Raw genomic sequence first — 15,611 nt, 5'->3', positions numbered from 1 at the left:
TGTATGCAGCTTTATTAACTCAAATATTTCAACTTTTTTACATTGTTTGCTAACTGATATGTGACACGTATTAATGCCAAAATAACATGCAAAACAGGCAAACCTGCCCCATGTGCCCTGAATGACAGGTCGCCACTGATTCCAGGTGACTACCTCACAAAGCTGGTTGAGAGAATGGCAAGAGTGTGCAAAGCTGTCATCAATGCAAAGGATGGCTACTTTGAAGAATCTCAAATATAACATTTATTTTGATTTGTTTAACACTTTTTTTTGCATACAACATTATTCCATATGTGTTATTTCATAGTTTTAATGTCTTCACTATTATTCTACAATGTAGAACATAGTAAAAATAAACAAAAGCCCTGGAATTACTAGGTGTGTCCAAACTTTTGACTGGTACTGTATATGAAGTTAAATGTTATCCTCTTCTCGCTCTGTGGAGATAAACATTGCATAGTGTAGAGAAGAATATAGACATTGTATGTTGTGTAATGTGTTCATTATGTTGGCCTTATATATAACTAGCATGCACACAAAATTGTCACTTACGTTCAACAATATGTTCAACTCCTTTCCTTGTAAAATAAATTGAAGCTGCTATTTCCCGCGGCAATAACACATCCACAAATGTTAAAAATTATTATAATCCACATTGGTTTCAGAGAAGCCTTCTGAATAATATAGACAACTCGTTCTGTTTTTGCAATCCTGATGTAATAATGTATTTCTCTTGACTGTCTGACTGGAGCTGGGCTGTGTTCCATTACGGCACAGGGTGACTACAAAATGTCATGTGCTTGGAAAGAGGGCCTGAACAGCAATCAGCAGAGAGGGAATTTGTCAGCAAATGTATTGTTTCGGTTATCTTGTCTTTTTCAATGCACATTTATTTGTCTCTTGTCCAATGGCCTCCTTGTGTCTTGGTGACCTGTGCAACTGGATTAGAAGACTGCAGACTAGTGAATAATGAATTAGCACTGCTACTATGTCACTGAATAACCCCAATGCATTATACACAGTTTGAATAATGTTAAACTGCTTTGTTTAAGGACATCAGATTGGTTTGTGATGGATTTGAATATTTCATCAGTCCTCTTCAGAATATTTAATTTTTTTGTGATTGATTGGTTTTATTTGCTTAAGACATTGAACAAAGACAAACGTGTACATGTTTATGCCTAAAACTTTGTCCTTGTAAGAACTCAAAAAGCACCTTGTTGTCAGAATGTTGATAATATCGCATGGAATCTACTTGTTGTTTGTTCTCCGCAGGCTGCTAAGCTTCCTATGTCTATCATCATTGTTGGAGTTGGACACGCTGAGTTTGATGGTGAGATTGACCCCCCTCATTCCCACTCAGACAAAATGATATTTTATAATATTTTATTGTTTTTATTGTTGTTTTTTTATTAGCATATAGTTATGTCAAGTAAATATGTTTTCAGAGGGGAAAATGCATTCAAAGATACCTTTATAAGCTGCTGGTTGGTTTGAAAATCTTATTTCACTATTGGGCTTAGATAAAGTTAAAAACATTTTCACATAATGTCTTTAACTTAATCCTTGACCCATGATAAAGAAATAAATCATCATAAATTAGCATAAATAGTCAACAGAACACAAATAAGAAAATCCTTGGTCAAATATTCCCATGATGTTCGTCCGTTTAGACGTTCCCAGCCCACAAGCATTGGGTTAAATGTACTGTAGATAATGCAATACAATTAAGGGCTGACGTTATCAAGGACAGTTTCAATGTGAGGGATGTTAACTAATTGGCAGTTTGGTTGAAGTCCCTAGTTAATAAGCAGGATGTCAACCTGCAGGTTTCTAAACCCAGTTCACAGCTGTTGCATACAATTTGAATATTTGTAACATGGTCACAACTTTGATGCTCTCGAACTTGATGTGTTGTGTTCTGTTACAGGGGCTGGCTGGTATTTCTTTCTGAATATGCTTCTTTTACATTATTAATTACGGTGCTGGGAATGTTCACAATGTAAAAAGCAATTATTATCATTTATTTGAAGTCCATAATAGGCATAATGGGTTTTGACTCCCACAATGCAGAGCAAGTTTAAACTGGTCTAATAACCCACCATTATGGTGTACATATTAGGACAGCCTCCAACTACAAGTCCGAGTGACACGGAGACCCACTCCTGAGGCTATCCTAATATGGAGACCATAAATGATGATGTTTAGTGACTCCTATACACTGAGTCTATAAATATTAAGAACACCTTCCTAATATTGAGTTTCACCCCTTTTTTGTCCTCAGAACAGCCTCAATTAGTCGGGCATGAACTCTACAAGGTGTCGAAAGCGTTCCACAGGGATGCTGGCCCATGTTTACTCCAATTCTTCCCACAGTTGTGTCAAGTTGGCTGGATGTCCTTTGGGTGGTGGAGCATTGTTGATACACACGGGAAACTGTTGAGCATGAAAAACCCAGCAGCATTGCAGTTCTTGACACAAACAGGTGCGCCTGGCACCTACTACAATACCTTGTTCAAAGGCACTTAAATATTTTGTCTTTCCTGTTCACCCTCTGAATGGCACACATACACAATCCATGTCTCATTTGTCTCAAGGCTTAAAAATCCTTCTTTAACATGTCTCCTCCCCTTCATCTACACTGATTGAAGTGGATTTAACAAGTGACATCAACAAGGTGTCATAGCTTTCACCTGGATTCTATGTCATGGAAAGAGAAGGTGTTCCTAATGTTTTGTACACTCAGTGTAGACAATGCAGAGCGTGTTTAAACTGGTTTAATATAAAGCCACCATAATGGGTAAAGATACACAGACTGTAGAGATTTAAACTGGTTTAATATAAAGCCACCATAATGGGTAAAGATACACAGACTGTAGAGATTTAAACTGGTTTAATATAAAGCCACCATAATGGGTAAAGATACACAGACAGTAGAGATTTAAACTGGTTTAATATAAAGCCACCATAATGGGTAAAGATACACAGGCAGTAGAGATTTAAACTGGTTTAATATAAAGCCACCATAATGGGTAAAGATACACAGGCAGTAGAGATTTAAACTGGTTTAATATAAAGCCACCATAATGGGTAAAGATACACAGGCAGTAGAGATTTAAACTGGTTTAATATAAAGCCACCATAATGGGTAAAGATACACAGGCAGTAGAGATTTAAACTGGTTTAATATAAAGCCACAATAATGGGTAAAGATACACAGACTGTAGAGATTTAAACTGGTTTAATATAAAGCCACCATAATGGGTAAAGATACACAGGCAGTAGAGATTTAAACTGGTTTAATATAAAGCCACCATAATGGGTAAAGATACACAGACTGTAGAGATTTAAACTGGTTTAATATAAAGCCACCATAATGGGTAAAGATACACAGGCAGTAGAGATTTAAACTGGTTTAATATAAAGCCACCATAATGGGTAAAGATACACAGGCAGTAGAGATTTAAACTGGTTTAATATAAAGCCACCATAATGGGTAAAGATACACAGGCAGTAGAGATTTAAACTGGTTTAATATAAAGCCACCATAATGGGTAAAGATACACAGGCAGTAGAGATTTAAACTGGTTTAATATAAAGCCACCATAATGGGTAAAGATACACAGGCAGTAGAGATTTAAACTGGTTTAATATAAAGCCACCATAATGGGTAAAGATACACAGACAGTAGAGATTTAAACTGGTTTAATATAAAGCCACCATAATGGGTAAAGATACACAGGCAGTAGAGATTTAAACTGGTTTAATATAAAGCCACCATAATGGGTAAAGATACAGGCAGTAGTGTTATAAGACACTATGAAGGGTAGTGACTTGCCCAGACAGTAGAGGTTTAAACTGGTGTTATAAGACACTATGAAGGGTAGTGACTCACCCAGACACTAGAGGTTTAAACTGGTGTTATAAGACACTATGAAGGGTAGTGACTCACCCAGACACTAGAGGTTTAAACTGGTGTTATAAGACATTATGAAGGGTAGTGACTCACCCAGACAGTAGAGGTTTAAACTAGTGTTATAAGACACTATGAAGGGTAGTGACTCACCCAGACAGTAGAGGTTTAAACTGGTGTTATAAGACACTATGAAGGGTAGTGACTTGACCAGACAGTAGAGGTTTAAACTAGTGTTATAAGACACTATGAAGGGTAGTGACTCACCCAGACAGTAGAGGTTTAAACTGGTGTTATAAGAAACTATGAAGGGTAGTGACTCACCCAGACAGTAGAGGTTTAAACTGGTGTTATAAGACACTATGAAGGGTAGTGACTTGCCCAGACAGTAGAGGTTTAAACTGGTGTTATAAGACACTATGAAGGGTAGTGACTCACCCAGACACTAGATGTTTAACCTGGTGTTATAAGACACTATGAAGGGTAGTGACTCACCCAGACAGTAGAGGTTTAAACTGGTGTTATAAGACACTATGAAGGGTAGTGACTCACCCAGACAGTAGAGGTTTAAACTGGTGTTATAAGACACTATGAAGGGTAGTGACTCACCCAGACAGTAGAGGTTTAAACTGGTGTTATAAGACACTATGAAGGGTAGTGACTCACCCAGACAGTAGAGGTTTAAACTGGTGTTATAAGACACTATGAAGGGTAGTGACTCACCCAGACAGTAGAGGTTTAACCTGGTGTTATAAGACACTATGAAGGGTAGTGACTCTCCCAGACAGTAGAGGTTTAACCTGGTGTTATAAGACACTATGAAGGGTAGTGACTCACCCAGACAGTAGAGGTTTAAACTGGTCTCTTCTCTTTCCGGTAGCCATGGTGGAGTTGGACGGTGATGACATCAGAATCTCCTCGCGAGGGAAGCTCGCAGAAAGAGACATTGTACAGGTAATTAACTTCCTATTCTAACCCTGTAGAGAGACATTGTACAGGTAATTAACTTCCTATTCTAATCCTGTAGAGAGACATTGAACAGGTAATTAACTTCCTATTCTAACCCTGTAGAGAGATATTGTACAGGTAATTAACTTCCTATTCTAACCCTGTAGAGAGATATTGTACAGGTAATTAACTTCCTATTCTAACCCTGTAGAGAGATATTGTACAGGTAATTAACTTCCTATTCTAACCCTGTAGAGAGACATTGTACAGGTAATTAACTTCCTATTCTAACCCTGTAGAGAGACATTGAACAGGTAATTAACTTCCTATTCTAACCCTGTTGAGCGATATTGTACAGGTAATTAACTTCCTATTCTAACCCTGTTGAGCGATATTGTACAGGTAATTAACTTCCTATTCTAACCCTGTAGAGAGATATTGTACAGGTAATTAACTTCCTATTCTAACCCTGTTGAGCGATATTGTACAGGTAATTAACTTCCTATTCTAACCCTGTAGAGAGATATTGTACAGGTAATTAACTTCCTATTCTAACCCTGTAGAGAGATATTGTACAGGTAATTAACTTCCTATTCTAACCCTGTAGAGAGATATTGTACAGGTAATTAACTTCCTATTCTAACCCTGTAGAGAGATATTGTACAGGTAATTAACTTCCTATTCTAACCCTGTAGAGAGACATTGTACAGGTAATTAACTTCCTATTCTAACCCTGTAGAGAGACATTGAACAGGTAATTAACTTCCTATTCTAACCCTGTTGAGCGATATTGTACAGGTAATTAACTTCCTATTCTAACCCTGTTGAGCGATATTGTACAGGTAATTAACTTCCTATTCTAACCCTGTAGAGAGATATTGTACAGGTAATTAACTTCCTATTCTAACCCTGTTGAGCGATATTGTACAGGTAATTAACTTCCTATTCTAACCCTGTAGAGAGATATTGTACAGGTAATTAACTTCCTATTCTAACCCTGTAGAGAGATATTGTACAGGTAATTAACTTCCTATTCTAACCCTGTAGAGAGATATTGTACAGGTAATTAACTTCCTATTCTAACCCTGTAGAGAGATATTGTACAGGTAATTAACTTCCTATTCTAACCCTGTAGAGAGATATTGTACAGGTAATTAACTTCCTATTCTAACCCTGTAGAGAGATATTGTACAGGTAATTAACTTCCTATTCTAACCCTGTTGAGCGATATTGTACAGGTAATTAACTTCCTATTCTAACCCTGTTGAGCGATATTGTACAGGTAATTAACTTCCTATTCTAACCCTGTTGAGCGATATTGTACAGGTAATTAACTTCCTATTCTAACCCTGTTGAGCGATATTGTACAGGTAATTAACTTCCTATTCTAACCCTGTAGAGAGATATTGTACAGGTAATTAACTTCCTATTCTAACCCTGTAGAGAGATATTGTACAGGTAATTAACTTCCTATTCTAACCCTGTAGAGAGATATTGTACAGGTAATTAACTTCCTATTCTAACCCTGTAGAGAGATATTGTACAGGTAATTAACTTCCTATTCTAACCCTGTTGAGCGATATTGTACAGGTAATTAACTTCCTATTCTAACCCTGTAGAGAGATATTGTACAGGTAATTAACTTCCTATTCTAACCCTGTTGAGCGATATTGTACAGGTAATTAACTTCCTATTCTAACCCTGTAGAGAGATATTGTACAGGTAATTAACTTCCTATTCTAACCCTGTAGAGAGACATTGTACAGGTAATTAACTTCCTATTCTAACCCTGTAGAGAGATATTGTACAGGTAATTAACTTCCTATTCTAACCCTGTAGAGAGATATTGTACAGGTAATTAACTTCCTATTCTAACCCTGTAGAGAGATATTGTACAGGTAATTAACTTCCTATTCTAACCCTGTAGAGAGATATTGTACAGGTAATTAACTTCCTATTCTAACCCTGTAGAGAGATATTGTACAGGTAATTAACTTCCTATTCTAACCCTGTAGAGAGATATTGTACAGGTAATTAACTTCCTATTCTAACCCTGTTGAGCGATATTGTACAGGTAATTAACTTCCTATTCTAACCCTGTAGAGAGATATTGTACAGGTAATTAACTTCCTATTCTAACCCTGTTGAGCGATATTGTACAGGTAATTAACTTCCTATTCTAACCCTGTAGAGAGATATTGTACAGGTAATTAACTTCCTATTCTAACCCTGTAGAGAGATATTGTACAGGTAATTAACTTCCTATTCTAACCCTGTTGAGAGATATTGTACAGGTAATTAACTTCCTATTCTAATCCTGTAGAGAGATATTGTACAGGTAATTAACTTCCTATTCTAACCCTGTTGAGCGATATTGTACAGGTAATTAACTTCCTATTCTAACCCTGTAGAGAGATATTGTACAGGTAAACAATGTTTACTTTCTTTGCTCTTCCCCTCTGCCAGTCAGCAGAGTTTCCTTTTGTGAAAACCCCACTCCCCCAACCCAGCAATCTGACATCTTACGAGAAAATCAATCATGAGTGAAAAAAGAAACAAAAATATTACATTTCTGAATTGAAATATCAATAACATTCTGATGTGAGCATATTGGTACCATTTGTCACCTATTTGCGATGCTCCATTTGGAGACACGTCCCAGCACTACAGAAATGATCCCTTGTGCAGGAGTTTGGACTAGTGGTAGCACTGCCGACGGCAGACCACACATACCCACTGGCAATTGGGTTACGAATCCTGCCTCGGTCCCTACTCTCTGTCTCCCTCTATATCTGTCTCTCTCTCTACCTTCCAACTGTCACTTCTAATGACCCCTACTCTCTCTATATCTGTCTCTCTCTACCTTCTAATGACCCCTACTCTCTCTATATCTGTCTCTCTACCTTCTAATGACCCCTACTCTCTCTATATCTGTCTCTCTACCTTCTAATGACCCCTACTCTCTCTATATCTGTCTCTCTACCTTCTAATGACCCCTACTTTCTCTATATCTGTCTCTCTACCTTCTAATGACCCCTACTCTCTCTATATCTGTCTCTCTACCTTCTAATGACCCCTACTCTCTCTATATCTGTCTCTCTACCTTCTAATGACCCCTACTCTCTCTATATCTGTCTCTCTCTACCTTCTAATGACCCCTACTCTCTCTATATCTGTCTCTCTCTACCTTCTAATGACCCCTACTCTCTCTATATCTGTCTCTCTACCTTCTAATGACCCCTACTCTCTCTATATCTGTCTCTCTCTACCTTCTAATGACCCCTACTCTCTCTATATCTGTCTCTCTACCTTCTATTGACCCCTACTCTCTCTATATCTGTCTCTCTACCTTCTAATGACCCCTACTCTCTCTATATCTGTCTCTCTCTACCTTCTAATGACCCCTACTCTCTCTATATCTGTCTCTCTACCATCTAATGACCCCTACTCTCTCTATATCTGTCTCTCTACCTTCTATTGACCCCTACTCTCTCTATATCTGTCTCTCTACCTTCTAATGACCCCTACTCTCTCTATATCTCTCTCTCTACCTTCTAATGACCCCTACTCTCTCTATATCTCTCTCTACCTTCTAATGACCCCTACTCTCTCTATATCTGTCTCTCTACCTTCTAATGACCCCTACTCTCTCTATATCTGTCTCTCTACCTTCTATTGACCCCTACTCTCTCTATATCTGTCTCTCTACCTTCTAATGACCCCTACTCTCTCTATATCTGTCTCTCTACCTTCTAATGACCCCTACTCTCTCTATATCTGTCTCTCTACCTTCTAATGACCCCTACTCTCTCTATATCTGTCTCTCTACCTTCTAATGACCCCTACTCTCTCTATATCTGTCTCTCTACCTTCTATTGACCCCTACTCTCTCTATATCTGTCTCTCTACCTTCTAATGACCCCTACTCTCTCTATATCTGTCTCTCTACCTTCTAATGACCCCTACTCTCTCTATATCTGTCTCTCTACCTTCTAATGACCCCTACTCTCTATATATCTGTCTCTCTACCTTCTAATGACCCCTACTCTCTCTATATCTGTCTCTCTACCTTCTAATGACCCCTACTCTCTCTATATCTCTCTCTCTACCTTCTAATGACCCCTACTCTCTCTATATCTGTCTCTCTCTACCTTCTAATGACCCCTACTCTCTCTATATCTGTCTCTCTACCTTCTAATGACCCCTACTCTCTCTATATCTGTCTCTCTCTACCTTCTAATGACCCCTACTCTCTCTATATCTGTCTCTCTACCTTCTAATGACCCCTACTCTCTCTATATCTGTCTCTCTACCTTCTAATGACCCCTACTCTCTCTATATCTGTCTCTCTCTACCATCTAATGACCCCTACTCTCTCTATATCTGTCTCTCTACCTTCTAATGACCCCTACTCTCTCTATATCTGTCTCTCTACCTTCTAATGACCCCTACTCTCTCTATATCTGTCTCTCTCTACCTTCTATTGACCCCTACTCTCTCTATATCTGTCTCTCTACCTTCTATTGACCCCTACTCTCTCTATATCTGTCTCTCTACCTTCTAATGACCCCTACTCTCTCTATATCTGTCTCTCTACCTTCTAATGACCCCTACTCTCTCTATATCTGTCTCTCTACCTTCTATTGACCCCTACTCTCTCTATATCTGTCTCTCTACCTTCTATTGACCCCTACTCTCTCTATATCTGTCTCTCTACCTTCTAATGACCCCTACTCTCTCTATATCTGTCTCTCTCTCTACCTTCTAATGACCCCTACTCTCTCTATATCTGTCTCTCTACCTTCTAATGACCCCTACTCTCTCTATATCTGTCTCTCTACCTTCTAATGACCCCTACTCTCTCTATATCTGTCTCTCTACCTTCTAATGACCCCTACTCTCTCTATATCTGTCTCTCTCTACCTTCTAATGACCCCTACTCTCTCTATATCTGTCTCTCTACCTTCTAATGACCCCTACTCTCTCTATATCTGTCTCTCTCTACCTTCTAATGACCCCTACTCTCTCTATATCTGTCTCTCTACCTTCTAATGACCCCTACTCTCTCTATATCTGTCTCTCTACCTTCTAATGACCCATACTCTCTCTATATCTGTCTCTCTACCTTCTAATGACCCCTACTCTCTCTATATCTGTCTCTCTCTACCTTCTAATGACCCCTACTCTCTCTATATCTGTCTCTCTACCTTCTAATGACCCCTACTCTCTCTATATCTCTCTCTCTACCTTCTAATGACCCCTACTCTCTCTATATCTGTCTCTCTCTCTACCTTCTAATGACCCCTACTCTCTCTATATCTGTCTCTCTCTACCTTCTAATGACCCCTACTCTCTCTATATCTGTCTCTCTACCTTCTAATGACCCCTACTCTCTCTATATCTGTCTCTCTACCTTCTAATGACCCCTACTCTCTCTATATCTGTCTCTCTATCTTCTAATGACCCCTACATCTGTCTCTCTACCTTCTAATGACCCCTACTCTCTCTATATCTCTCTCTCTACCTTCTAATGACCCCTACTCTCTCTATATCTGTCTCTCTCTACCTTCTAATGACCCCTACTCTCTCTATATCTGTCTCTCTACCTTCTAATGACCCCTACTCTCTCTATATCTGTCTCTCTACCTTCTAATGACCCCTACTCTCTCTATATCTGTCTCTCTCTACCTTCTATTGACCCCTACTCTCTCTATATCTGTCTCTCTCTACCTTCTAATGACCCCTACTCTCTCTATATCTGTCTCTCTACCTTCTAATGACCCCTACTCTCTCTATATCTGTCTCTCTCTACCTTCTATTGACCCCTACTCTCTCTATATCTCTCTCTCTACCTTCTATTGACCCCTACTCTCTCTATATCTGTCTCTCTCTCTACCTTCTAATGACCCCTACTCTCTCTATATCTGTCTCTCTCTACCATCTAATGACCCCTACTCTCTCTATATCTGTCTCTCTACCTTCTATTGACCCCTACTCTCTCTATATCTGTCTCTCTCTCTACCTTCTTATGACCCCTACTCTCTCTATATCTGTCTCTCTCTCTACCTTCTAATGACCCCTACTCTCTCTATATCTGTCTCTCTACCTTCTAATGACCCCTACTCTCTCTATATCTGTCTCTCTCTACCTTCTAATGACCCCTACTCTCTCTATATCTGTCTCTCTCTCTACCTTCTAATGACCCCTACTCTCTCTATATCTGTCTCTCTACCTTCTAATGACCCCTACTCTCTCTATATCTGTCTCTCTACCTTCTAATGACCCCTACTCTCTCTATATCTGTCTCTCTACCTTCTAATGACCCCTACTCTCTCTATATCTGTCTCTCTCTACCTTCTAATGACCCCTACTCTCTCTATATCTGTCTCTCTCTACCTTCTAATGACCCCTACTCTCTCTATATCTGTCTCTCTACCTTCTAATGACCCCTACTCTCTCTATATCTGTCTCTCTACATTCTAATGACCCCTACTCTCTCTATATCTGTCTCTCTACCTTCTATTGACCCCTACTCTCTCTATATCTGTCTCTCTACCTTCTATTGACCCCTACTCTCTCTATATCTGTCTCTCTCTACCTTCTAATGACCCCTACTCTCTCTATATCTGTCTCTCTCTACCTTCTAATGACCCCTACTCTCTCTATATCTGTCTCTCTACCTTCTAATGACCCCTACTCTCTATATATCTGTCTCTCTACCTTCTAATGACCCCTACTCTCTCTATATCTGTCTCTCTACCTTCTAATGACCCCTACTCTCTCTATATCTGTCTCTCTACCTTCTATTGACCCCTACTCTCTCTATATCTGTCTCTCTCTACCTTCTAATGACCACAACTCTCTCTATATCTGTCTCTCTACCTTCTAATGACCCCTACTCTCTATATATCTGTCTCTCTCTACCTTCTAATGACCCCTACTCTCTCTATATCTCTCTCTACCTTCTAATGACCCCTACTCTCTCTATATCTGTCTCTCTCTCTACCTTCTAATGACCCCTACTCTCTCTATATCTGTCTCTCTACCTTCTAATGACCCCTACTCTCTCTATATCTGTCTCTCTACCTTCTAATGACCCCTACTCTCTCTATATCTGTCTCTCTACCTTCTAATGACCCCTACTCTCTATATATCTGTCTCTCTACCTTCTAATGACCCCTACTCTCTCTATATCTGTCTCTCTACCTTCTAATGACCCCTACTCTCTCTATATCTGTCTCTCTCTACCTTCTAATGACCCCTACTCTCTCTATATCTGTCTCTCTCTACCTTCTAATGACCCCTACTCTCTCTATATCTGTCTCTCTCTACCTTCTAATGACCCCTACTCTCTCTATATCTGTCTCTCTCTACCTTCTAATGACCCCTACTCTCTCTATATCTGTCTCTCTACCTTCTAATGACCCCTACTCTCTCTATATCTGTCTCTCTACCTTCTAATGACCCCTACTCTCTCTATATCTGTCTCTCTCTACCTTCTAATGACCCCTACTCTCTCTATATCTGTCTCTCTCTACCTTCTATTGACCCCTACTCTCTCTATATCTGTCTCTCTACCTTCTAATGACCCCTACTCTCTCTATATCTGTCTCTCTCTACCTTCTAATGACCCCTACTCTCTCTATATCTGTCTCTCTACCTTCTATTGACCCCTACTCTCTCTATATCTGTTCTCTCTACCTTCTAATGACCCCTACTCTCTCTATATCTGTCTCTCTCTACCTTCTAATGACCCCTACTCTCTCTATATCTGTCTCTCTACCTTCTATTGACCCCTACTCTCTCTATATCTGCTCTCTCTACCTTCTATTGACCCCTACTCTCTCTATATCTGTCTCTCTACCTTCTAATGACCCCCTACTCTCTCTATATCTGTCTCTCTCTACCTTCTAATGACCCCTACTCTCTCTATATCTGTCTCTCTACCTTCTAATGACCCCTACTCTCTCTATATCTGTCTCTCTACCTTCTAATGACCCCTACTCTCTCTATATCTGTCTCTCTACCTTCTAATGACCCCTACTCTCTCTATATCTGTCTCTCTCTACCTTCTAATGACCCCTACTCTCTCTATATCTGTCTCTCTACCTTCTAATGACCCCTACTCTCTCTATATCTGTCTCTCTCTACCTTCTAATGACCCCTACTCTCTCTATATCTGTCTCTCTACCTTCTAATGACCCCTACTCTCTCTATATCTGTCTCTCTCTACCTTCTAATGACCCCTACTCTCTCTATATCTGTTCTCTCTACCTTCTAATGACCCCTACTCTCTCTATATCTGTCTCTCTCTACCTTCTAATGACCCCTACTCTCTCTATATCTGTCTCTCTACCTTCTAATGACCCCTACTCTCTCTATATCTGTCTCTCTACCTTCTAATGACCCCTACTCTCTCTATATCTGTCTCTCTCTCTACCTTCTAATGACCCCTACTCTCTCTATATCTGTCTCTCTCTACCTTCTAATGACCCCTACTCTCTCTATATCTGTCTCTCTCTACCTTCTAATGACCCCTACTCTCTCTATATCTGTCTCTCCTACCTTCTAATGACCCCTACTCTCTCTATATCTGTCTCTCTCTACCTTCTAATGACCCCTACTCTCTCTATATCTGTCTCTCTACCTTCTAATGACCCCTACTCTCTCTATATCTGTCTCTCTCTACCTTCTAATGACCCCTACTCTCTCTATATCTGTCTCTCTCTACCTTCTAATGACCCCCTACTCTCTCTATATCTGTCTCTCTCTACCTTCTAATGACCCCTACTCTCTCTATATCTGTCTCTCTACCTTCTAATGACCCCTACTCTCTCTATATCTGCTCTCTCTCTACCTTCTATTGACCCCTACTCTCTCTATATCTGTCTCTCTCTACCTTCTAATGACCCCTACTCTCTCTATATCTGTCTCTCTCTACCTTCTATTGACCCCCTACTCTCTATATCTGTCTCTCTCTCTACCTTCTAATGACCCCTACTCTCTCTATATCTGCTCTCTCTCTACCTTCTAATGACCCCTACTCTCTCTATATCTGTCTCTCTCTACCTTCTAATGACCCCTACTCTCTCTATATCTGTCTCTCTCTACCTTCTAATGACCCCTACTCTCTCTATATCTGTCTCTCTCTACCTTCTAATGACCCCTACTCTCTCTATATCTGTCTCTCTCTACCTTCTAATGACCCCTACTCTCTCTATATCTGTCTCTCTCTACCTTCTAATGACCCCTACTCTCTCTATATCTGTCTCTCTACCTTCTAATGACCCCTACTCTCTCTATATCTGTCTCTCTCTACCTTCTAATGACCCCTACTCTCTCTATATCTGTCTCTCTCTACCTTCTAATGACCCCTACTCTCTCTATATCTGTCTCTCTCTACCTTCTAATGACCCTACTCTCTCTATATCTGTCTCTCTACCTTCTAATGACCCCTACTCTCTCTATATCTGTCTCTCTACCTTCTATTGACCCCTACTCTCTCTATATCTGTCTCTCTCTACCTTCTAATGACCCCTACTCTCTCTATATCTGTCTCTCTCTACCTTCTAATGACCCCTACTCTCTCTATATCTGTCTCTCTACCTTCTAATGACCCCTACTCTCTCTATATCTGTCTCTCTACCTTCTAATGACCCCTACTCTCTCTATATCTGTCTCTCTACCTTCTAATGACCCCTACTCTCTCTATATCTGTCTCTCTCTACCTTCTAATGACCCCTACTCTCTCTATATCTGTCTCTCTCTACCTTCTAATGACCCCTACTCTCTCTATATCTGTCTCTCTCTACCTTCTAATGACCCCTACTCTCTCTATATCTGCTCTCTCTACCTTCTAATGACCCCTACTCTCTCTATATCTGTCTCTCTCTACCTTCTAATGACCCCTACTCTCTCTATATCTGTCTCTCTACCTTCTAATGACCCCTACTCTCTCTATATCTGTCTCTCTCTACCTTCTAATGACCCCTACTCTCTCTATATCTGTCTCTCTCTACCTTCTAATGACCCCTACTCTCTCTATATCTGTCTCTCTACCTTCTAATGACCCCTACTCTCTCTATATCTGTCTCTCTCTACCTTCTAATGACCCCTACTCTCTCTATATCTGTCTCTCTACCTTCTAATGACCCCTACTCTCTCTATATCTGTCTCTCTCTACCTTCTAATGACCCCTACTCTCTCTATATCTGTCTCTCTCTACCTTCTAATGACCCCTACTCTCTCTATATCTGTCTCTCTCTACCTTCTAATGACCCCTACTCTCTCTATATCTGTCTCTCTACCTTCTAATGACCCCTACTCTCTCTATATCTGTCTCTCTCTACCTTCTAATGACCCCTACTCTCTCTATATCTGTCTCTCTCTACCTTCTAATGACCCCTACTCTCTCTATATCTGTCTCTCTACCTTCTAATGACCCCTACTCTCTCTATATCTGTCTCTCTCTACCTTCTAATGACCCCTACTCTCTCTATATCTGCTCTCTCTACCTTCTAATGACCCCTACTCTCTCTATATCTGTCTCTCTACCTTCTAATGACCCCTACTCTCTCTATATCTGTCTCTCTACCTTCTAATGACCCCTACTCTCTCTATATCTGTCTCTCTCTACCTTCTAATGACCCCTACTCTCTCTATATCTGTCTCTCTCTACCTTCTAATGACCCCTACTCTCTCTATATCTGTCTCTCTCTACCTTCTATTGACCCCTACTCTCTCTATATCT

General features: G+C 39.9%; 1 protein-coding gene across 4 annotated transcripts in view; it reads left to right on the top strand.

The window, feature by feature from the left end:
- The window catches only part of LOC106572802 (copine-5), a 213,880-nt gene that overhangs the window by 187,876 nt on the left and 10,393 nt on the right, over window positions 1–15,611 (top strand). For all 4 annotated transcript variants that reach the window (XM_045696442.1, XM_045696441.1, XM_045696440.1 and 1 more), the window contains 2 exons: window positions 1,276–1,333; window positions 4,794–4,867. In XM_045696442.1, the coding sequence (XP_045552398.1) occupies window positions 1,276–1,333; window positions 4,794–4,867 (132 nt within the window). The remainder of the gene's footprint in view (window positions 1–1,275; window positions 1,334–4,793; window positions 4,868–15,611) is intronic.

The sequence above is a fragment of the Salmo salar genome, chromosome ssa15 (assembly GCF_905237065.1).
Source record: "Salmo salar chromosome ssa15, Ssal_v3.1, whole genome shotgun sequence".
In the NCBI taxonomy this organism is placed as follows: domain Eukaryota; kingdom Metazoa; phylum Chordata; class Actinopteri; order Salmoniformes; family Salmonidae; genus Salmo; species Salmo salar.
This window is presented reverse-complemented; position numbering and strand designations above follow the sequence as displayed.